Below are 9,014 nucleotides of genomic sequence, written 5' to 3' on the forward strand. Positions count from 1 at the left end.
CTGAGTTGCTGATGTTTGATTCACCAGAGAATGACATAATTAGATGCCCTGACAAAATACGGAATTTAACACATATTTTTATTGTGACTCCTGTACCTTGTACAGAATATTTATTCAGATGAGTAAGAACCATCTGGAGGACCCTCTATTTGGACAAGTTCAAATTATTGAGGCAGAAGCCAGAACCACATCAAGTCCTAGGCAAGTGATGATTTTTCCTTTCAATACCAGAGACCACTATTTCCCTTAGAAGTAACATAACTCACCCATGTCTGCTGGGTAAGAATATATCCACAGAATGCATCCCTCTCTACTAACCACTTCCACAATCAAGGGTATTCTTAACGAGAACAACTTAGGTGCCAACTGAGTGGTTTAAAGTAATTCAGATAAAAGAGTATATTCTTGAGTAATTTGAAATGAATCCATGTCTTGACTCTCACATGCATTGACCTTTTCACTTTTCAAAACCTATGCAATTTGTTTTCCTTATTAACCTTATAAAGGTTAATACCTTTATCTTGGTCAAATGAACTTGGCTGTGATTTCCATTAGATGGAGCTGTTTTTTCCTCTGATGACATTAAGTGGCCACTTTTCTTTACTGTCCTTGACTTAGGCAAATGCCATCTACCCCCAGGCCTCTCTGAACACGATCCTTTGGCCTTAAACATTTCCTTGATTTACTCTTGGAGATAACCTTCCAGTCATCCAAGTCTCAGTTCTAATGGCACCCCATTCTCCTGCTTGCAACTGCTTACAGGACTGTGCTTAATAGGTGGACTCTAAGTTCTTCCTCATTTGTGACAATCATTATTCTTGCAGGTTTTACCCGTTTATGAAATATCTTATTTGTGAGTTTTATCTTAGCTTCTTCCAAAGAGAGTTATCTCTCAAAAATCATGGATCAGATCAAAGTTGTTGTAACATTGAATGCATGGCACTCATAAAGGGGTTCAGAAGACAAGGCAGACTCCACAATCCATGTTCAGCCTTGCACATTACTTGTTTTGATGGATGGATGGATGGGTGTGTTGAAATTCCATCAGTGAAGAATCTGTCATTTATGACAATAGTCCGATGGGCTACTTTATACAAGTTTAACTTACATGTATATGAAAACTCAGGATTAAACTATGTACATTTTACAAAGGAACACAGAAAGGTCAGACACACCTGCACCATGATTTGCCCAATACAAACTTGCCTCCAGGTTCCAAATTCACAACTGTATAAGCATAAAAGTCATCAAATTCAGGCTGAGTATTTTCTTTTTTAAAAAAGATTTATTTATTTTTATTGCAAAGTCAGATATACATAGAGGAAGATCTTCCTTCTGATGGTTCACTCCCCAAGTGAGTGCAATGGCTGGACCTGAGCCAACCAGAAGCCAGGAGCCAGGAGCTTCTTCTGGGTCTCCCATGAAGGTGTAGGGTCCCAAAGCTTTGGGCCATCTTTGACTGCTTTCCCAGGCCACAAGCAGGGAACTGGATGGGAAGCAGGACTGCCGACATTAGAACTGGTGTTCATATGGGATCCTGGCACGTTCAAGGCAAGGACTTTAGCTGTTACTCTGCCTTGCTTGACTGTGATATTTAATCTTCACTTGATCTTATCCAAAAGGCCGAGAAGTGATTGTGATGTAAAATCTTAAAGTAGTGTCATATGAATGAGCAGATAGAAAATCAAAAAATTGGGGAATAATGATGCTACTCATTACTAATATTACTATACTAATATTAAACAGTACAATGTGTGAGTCTATTTTTAATAATTTCTCATCATTGTTACATCATGTCTGTTTATTGTTTTACCACAAAAAAGGGCATATGAACCATTTTATATGGAGAACATTTTATATATCACAAAATACAAAATTTGCTTTTTCAAAGTCTATAGATGATTATATTCACAGTGTTGGCTTTACCAAGTTCAGGCAATACACAAAATACCTGACACCTTTCCTTGCCCAAGTGAAATTGGAGCTAGGAGATCTTTCCTAATGCATGGTATGGTACTTGTTCAGTGTGTCCTGAGCAGGGTGCCCGCAATCTCCATTCCCATCATGGGAATCTATGTTTGTGTTCTCCTGAGATGCACAGAACTTTCAGCTTAATTCTCATTTACTATAAAATAACTTTGTCTATGAATTATGTGTCCATTTGTACGTTTGGGAGGCGAGAAGCCTCCCACCAGGTCTGTTGATTTCACAGCCAGGTCTTCACCTAAGGAATGAATATGTGAACTTCAGTGATGAATCAATGTCACACTTGAAGAAAGAAGTTGACTGGATTGTGGTAGCAATAACAGCACATAGAGAACCTGAGTAACCCCCAAAAAGCTCTTCATTAACATTTCACCCATGGCACAAGATAACTACATTGGTCAGGTAAAAATGGAAAAAGAGGCAAAGAGAAGAAGTACAGGAAGCCATGCAGTTGGGGCAGATGGCATGGGGTGTAATGAACATGGTTCCAAAGGCTATGAAGAGTTTCTGGCTGTGTGGCAAGGCCTGGCAGAATGTCTCTCTAATCACATCATTGCTCCCTCATCATGTTATATGGACACTTGATTACCTCTCTGGTATTTCATGGAATTTTCTTGAGGGTGTTGTTTTTCTGCAAATATGAAATAATTTCTATAACTGATTTAATATCGGAATTTGATTGTATCAATCATGTTATGGTAAAAGGGTCTTTAGCAACTTAAGATAATGGGACACAGCTAAAAGCATATGGTAGCACAATTGAGCCTTATATTGTTCCCAAACGTCTTATTGTGTGCCAACTTTTGACCTGGAACTTAAAGATGCGTGATGTTCTCCATAAGAAATGGCTGATAACATCTTGAAACAGCTGGCAATCATGGAGGTACAAAGTTTGTTTACTGTGAATTCTCAAATTGTTACAACATATGAAATGACACATTTTGGATTCTCATCACAGAAAGCACAAAACACACGGGGCATCTTCTAAAGGGAGAAAAATGTTGTGATCCCCCAGAACAAAATGGTTTAAAACTTCTACCTTATATTGGCACTTATATTTAAGGAAAGAAAATAGTTTGAAAAGATAAAAAGAAGTTTTTATAAAGGCCCTCTGTTCATAAAAAGGCTGAGTTGCCTTGATGCTTTTCACTGCCCTTTAACAAAAGAATGAAAAACAATTGAATCAGTACAGGGTGAAGGTGATGGTAATTAGTGTGTGACTGGTTATAAGATTTAATAAAGAATTTATGATATATGCTTTTATAAACTCCTTTCATTTAATGGTTTCTTTTTAAATTTTGCTTTATTGATATTTTAAGTAATATAGGTTAGGTTTAGTGAAAGTTGAATTTGAATATAAGTAAACCACCTGTCACTATATAACCGCATAGTGCTGTCAACCAAGGAGTTCCTGGCTTCAGCCAGGCAACTGCAAGTTTGATTGAGTAATGGTTTGCTGAGAATGTTTTCTTTGAAGTAAAGTGATTGTAATGTTTTTAAAATTATCTTGGTAATTATTATTTTAGCCATGAAAAATGAAACAATTGATGTTGTGCAAAAGCTTGTGATGATTTCGGTATAAATAAAGAAAGCAGCTTTTCTGAGTTGTCCGTTATGAGCATCATGTCATAGTGGTCCACGTCTCTTCTTGACTTCTTTCCTGCTGATATACACAACCTTCCTGAACTCTGAACTTGGCTGGAGCTAGTCTCCAGCAAAGAATCATGCAGTGTAGACAGGTATTGTACAAGTGGAAGACTCCCTGTCTTCCACACAGGCAAGGAAGGACAGGGTCACTTCTTGTGGATGGGATTTCCCATAGCAAGCGTCTACTCTTTCGGCTTCCTATGTACCTGCACTCCTGTTCTTGCGAATACACAGTGGTTTTCCTTTGATGGAACGAAAACGTAATCAGTCATCATAATCTCAAAAAGCAAACAGAGGGTTATTGCTGGAATGCATGAGTGCACATCTGGAGTGCTGAGTAAAGATCACTCTGGCTGTGGCTTTGTTTATAGAAGAGGGGCTTAGGAATTAACGAACATGGAAGGAATCAGGCATTCGAGCGAAAGGAGTACTGGAATCCAGGACTGTGACCTGGCACCTGACTCTGTGGGCAGGACCAGACAGACTCATCGAGTATATAATTCGCAGGTTTCCAGGGCTCCAAGCTGCTTGGGTGGAGTACAAGCCTGACTTTGCTTCCTAAAGCTGATACCTAAAGCATAATTCACCACCATGAGGCTGTCTCTATGTCTCCTGATGGTCATTCTGGCCATTTGCTGCTATGAGAGTGAGTATCACTTGTGATGAATCTGGGAAGAGTCTTCTCTGAACAGCAGATGACCCTGCATGTGGTAAGATGGAATCTGGAACATTCCAGTAGTCCAAAGATTTGCCTAAGATTATTACAAAAGAATCTGCTCTCCAGTACACAGGCTTTATTTTTCGGTTTCCTCAATGTTACTGACACTGGAGAGGGAAATCTCTGCAGGAAAACGAAGGAGGTGTGGCTGGAGTCCTGGCCCTTGAATGACACATATGATCACAGTCAGTAGAGTGAAATGGGAATTCTAGAATGCATCTGGGCACTACTGCTTATCTGTTTTGTTTTGTTTTTTTTTTTAATGTGCTTGGGCCAGAGCAAGTTTAACCCTTTAAGCCTCTTTTCATCACAGCTGCTTACTGTCAGTACTCAGTGGGAATGTGAGAATGAAATGAGGTTAAGCACATAAAGGGTTGCTCTGGATAGGAGCTGGTCCTTGTGCTGCCACTGATCCAATCCTCTCCAAATTCTGCCTGAAGTTTGATGTTGTCTGAATGCCGGGTCTTTTCTGTGTGCAGGATGGTTGCCAGTCATCAAGGCATGGGGAATTAAGACCAGCAATGACTATTTCTCCAGGCCTCTGCATATCTCCTAGTGTGGTCCAGAATGGGGCACGGATTTCTTGTCTCAGTCCAAGGGTTCTGAATTTATCCACAGAGGGCAAGAGTTCATGAAGTGTCATGTACATGGTTCTCTCCTGGTTGGGGACTATTTCTGGAGGAAGCTTAGCTTGTAGCTGTTCATCATCCAGTGGTGTATGTTGGATTCCCAAATTTTGAGTAAAATGATCCTATTTAGCCATTCAAGAGCCTGCTGGCTCAAATCTGGGTTATCTTTCACATCTGAATTCTGTGGTAAGATTCTGACTCTTTCACTTCGTAATTGGTTCCATTAACCCTGGCTCAATGAATAAATCCTATCTTGCACTCTCTGGGATCCTGCATGGGTCCTGGTTCATATCCCAGCTACTCTACTTCCCATCTAGCTCTTTGCATGAGGCCTGTGAAAACAGTAGCGAATGGCCCCAAATTTTGGGAATCTTTTACCAATATGGAAGACCCAGAAGGAGTCTCTGGCTCCTGGCTTTGGATCAGCTCAGCTCTGGCCATTGTGGCAACCTGGGGAGTGAATCAGTGGATGAAAGATCTTTCTGGGGCCCGGCGCAGTGGTGCAAGTGGTTAAAGGTCCTCACCTTGCACGCCCGGGATCCCATATGGGCGCCGGTTCTAATCCCGGCAGCCCCGCTTCCCTTCCAGCTCCCTGCCTGTGGCCCGGGAAAGCAGTCGAGGACAGCCCAAAGCCTTGGGACCCTGTACCCGCGTGGGAGACCCAGAAGAGGCTCCTGGCTTCGGATCGGCATAGTATCGGCCCGTTGCGCTCATTTGGGGAGTGAATCATCGGACGGAAGATCTTCCTCTCTGTCTCTCCTCTCTGTATATCCGCCTTTCCAATAAAAAATAATAAAAATAAATCTTTAAAAAAAAAAAGAAAGATCTTTCTGTATATCCTTCTGTCTTTAAATCTGCCTTTCTGATAAAAATAAATAAATCTTTAAAAAAGAAAAACACCAAATTGATTGTTCATTTCCAACTTTCTGCACTAATCAGGTGTTCTGCAATTGTCAGAAAAAGAGTTTTTCTTAGAGTTAGAAATGGAAATTTCAGTCAAGGGGAGAATCTTAGGGAAAAAAAGTGGATGTAAAGAATCACATAGAATCTAAATGAATGATTGAGAAGCAGGTATTCTCATTCAGTTCTGCTGCTTCCTGTGAATACTCGACTCCTTGCATGGTCTTTCCCTTATAATCATCTCAGTCTTAGAATGAACACATAAAGCCCTGAGGATCTTAGGTGGATTCACAACTGAAATCTATGTAAGAAAGTATTTCGCTACTTAAATTGTGTCTTAATGTGTGTTCTAGGCAATGCAGCCGTCTGTCCATCTGTTCTCAGAACAAGCTTTAAATACCTTTTTGCTCCTAAGCCAATACTCAAACTTCACCTGCTGAAATATGGAGCACCTTCTGAAGCTTCAGATGCAATGGTGGAAGCGAAGGGATGCACAGATCAGATGTCCTTTCCGGACAGAATTCGCATTAAAAAAATACTGGTAAGTTCTCTTTTTCTTAAAAAAAAAAAAGATTTATTTTTCTTATTGGAAAGGTAAGTTAACAGAGAGAAGGAGATAGAGATAGAAAGATCTTCTATGCACTGGTTCACTCCTCAAGTGGCAGCAACGGTTGAAGCTGAGCTGATCTGAAACCAGGAGCCAGGAGCCTCCCCAGGGTGGCATAGGTTCCCAAGTCTTTGGGCCATCCTTTAATGCTTTTGGAGGCCACAAGCAGGGAAATGGATTGGAAGTGGAGGAGCCAGGACTCAGATTGGTGCTCATTTGGCTTCCTGGCATTCAAGGAGAGGATTTAACCACTATGCTATTGCATCAGGTGTAATTTCTTCTCTTTCATGTTATGGGCATTTGTTCAGTCATAGCACTAGGCATGAGGCCAACTTGCTACTCCATGGAGGGAAAAATCTGCCAGCATTCCACTTACCTTGCTTTTTCCCCCCAAAAGAGGTGGCCCGAGTTCATAGGGTGGATTCCGCCAGTCCATCTGTTGAATTAAACTCAGGGACACAGATCTACCCTGCACGTTCCTCCTTCTCAGGTCACTCATTTAGTTCCCACTGTCCTCATGGTGTCCAGAGTCGGAGTCACAGGGAGTGATGTTGAAAGAGCAGGTTCCTCAGGTCCACTCTCCCACTCTCCCACTGCTTAGTGTCAAGGGGAGTTTCTTGCTGTTGGACATGAGGTCAGAGGGAGGATAAAGTCAGGGGTAGGAGATTTCCTCTGCGAACTGGAGCCACTGGTTGATGGAATTTCTCTGTTGGCATTGACAAAGCCAGGAGACCAAAGCAGCACCTTAGGACCCATTTTCCCCTGCTTGACTCCAACCCTATTCCCTGTCACAATCATTGTAAGTTACTCTTGTTGCATGATCTTCTGTAGTGTTTATGGAGAAGGAGAAGTTACATGTTCCTTTGTCATGATATCTGATTATTTAGTTTAGAGGCCATTTTCAGCTGGGGTTAGAATACCACATCCGGGCACCTGCATCCATTAAGTTTTGGGTTTAATGCTGAGCATTATTGGACCATGAGATAAAATAATCCACCATCTTGTGCAACAAATGGGTGCTCAAATATCCTGAATGCAGAGCTTCAGATGGACCCTTTACAGTTATGTTTCAGGTCTCTCAAGCTTGATCCATTGCAGGTAGTCTGTTGTCCTTGGACATCAATGAAAACAACTCCCTGGCACCTGTGTCCACTTATTTACGCATCCTCTTCCATTAGAAACCTGAGCCACATATTTGTGAAATCTCAAAATGTCAGATATCAAATCATATGAACAAAAAATTATGCATGATTTTAATAATGTATATCCAAATTACACACACAGAGAAAGAGACACTGCAAGAGTGAGCTTGTTTCCACTTTCCAGAGGGCTGCAATAATCAGGGCTGGGCAAATCTGAAGCCAGAATCCAGGAGCTTTTTCTAGGTCTCCCACATGGCAGTAGGGGCCCAAATACTTGGGCCACTTGCTACTTTTTCAGGTCACGTAATAGGGATCCAGGGCAGAAGTAGAGTAGCTAAGGCATGAAGTGGTGCCCATACATGTTACCAGAATCACAGGCACTTCACTGTTTCCTGTCATCTATGGTTTGTTGTATTTTTTGCAGGTCTATGTCCTAATTTCATACACACCTATTTGTATTGCATTGTAACCTGAAGAAAGAATTTTCAAAGGCAAAACTCCACTGACTTCTGTTTTTTTTTTTTTTAACTAATTATCACCAGGATAATCATTACCTAATTTCTTTCTCTTTTTCAATTTCAGCTACAAATTGTAAAAGACTGTTAAGCTAGAGGTGAAAATTCAAGAGTACTTGATCCCGTTTTCGGCTTTCAAGGATACCTTAATTTTCAGTGCAAAATGTAATGGTTTCAATGTCTTGCTTTAATAAATCATTTTCTCCCGCACTTCTTTGCATGTCTTGTTATTAAACTACTGGGGCTGGGAGCAGGCCTAGCAGTGGAACTTGGGGAAATCCTCTGCTAGGTTGGAGTTCCCACTGAGGAACACAGTAGCTGGGGGTAGGGGTTAGGCCATGCAAGGTTGTAGCACCTGTAAGCAGGCATGTGGGCCTGTCTGGGGGTGAGCCAGGCTGGGCTTGACTGTAGCATCTGCTGGCAAGTGCTGGGAGTGAATGACAGTTGTTTTAGGCTATACTGCAGTACACCCTAGCAAACACAAGACCTGTGGTTGGGAGTGGTCCTGCTAAGAGAACTGTGGGCACTCTCTCGCTGGGCTGCAGTTCCTGCTGGTGAGCATGAAAGCTAAGGCTGGGGTCAGGCCAGGTTGGTCAAGGCAGCAGTAGCAGCTGTCTGCATGTGTGGGCTGGACCTGGGTGGGGGGTTAAACTGAGCTAAGCTGCAGTACCCCATGGGTATGCATCAAAGCCAGATGGATGCCGAACAGAGTGGATTAGACTGGAGCTCATGGTGGGCCTGGTGAGGGTTATGGGGGTTTCCCAGACTAGGCTGTAGTTCCTGCTAGTGTGCATGAAGACTGGGCCTGTGTGGGGCTGGACTGGTCTAGGCTGCAGCATCTGTCAGTTTGCATGAGAGATGGGCTTGGGG

The 9,014-nt window shown here is 42.1% G+C and overlaps 1 protein-coding gene across 1 annotated transcript; it reads left to right on the forward strand.

Annotated features, from left to right (window-relative positions):
• The first annotated feature begins 4,143 nt into the window (after positions 1-4,143).
• On the forward strand, positions 4,144-8,354 carry LOC121157645 (secretoglobin family 1D member 2-like). Its single transcript, XM_040981972.1, has 3 exons — positions 4,144-4,279; positions 6,234-6,421; positions 8,212-8,354. Exons 1-3 carry the CDS (start codon positions 4,225-4,227, stop codon positions 8,233-8,235), a joined length of 267 nt encoding a protein of 88 aa, XP_040837906.1. The 5' UTR covers positions 4,144-4,224; the 3' UTR covers positions 8,236-8,354.
• The last annotated feature ends 660 nt before the right edge of the window (positions 8,355-9,014 follow it).

Source organism: Ochotona curzoniae, unplaced genomic scaffold, assembly GCF_017591425.1.
Source record: "Ochotona curzoniae isolate NIBS_2020 unplaced genomic scaffold, NIBS_Ocur_1.0 contig_3527, whole genome shotgun sequence".
NCBI lineage: Eukaryota > Metazoa > Chordata > Mammalia > Lagomorpha > Ochotonidae > Ochotona > Ochotona curzoniae.

What these genes read in the sequence shown, in the direction of transcription:
- LOC121157645 (XM_040981972.1), top strand. Translation starts at nt 4,225, where the DNA reads ATGAGGCTGTCTCTATGTCTCCTGATGGTCATTCTGGCCATTTGCTGC. An exon ending in GGCCATTTGCTGCTATGAGA is followed by an intron (nt 4,280 to 6,233) that starts GTGAGTATCACT and finishes TGTGTGTTCTAG; the next exon opens with GCAATGCAGCCGTCTGTCCA. An exon ending in TTCGCATTAAAAAAATACTG is followed by an intron (nt 6,422 to 8,211) that starts GTAAGTTCTCTT and finishes TTTCAATTTCAG; the next exon opens with CTACAAATTGTAAAAGACTG.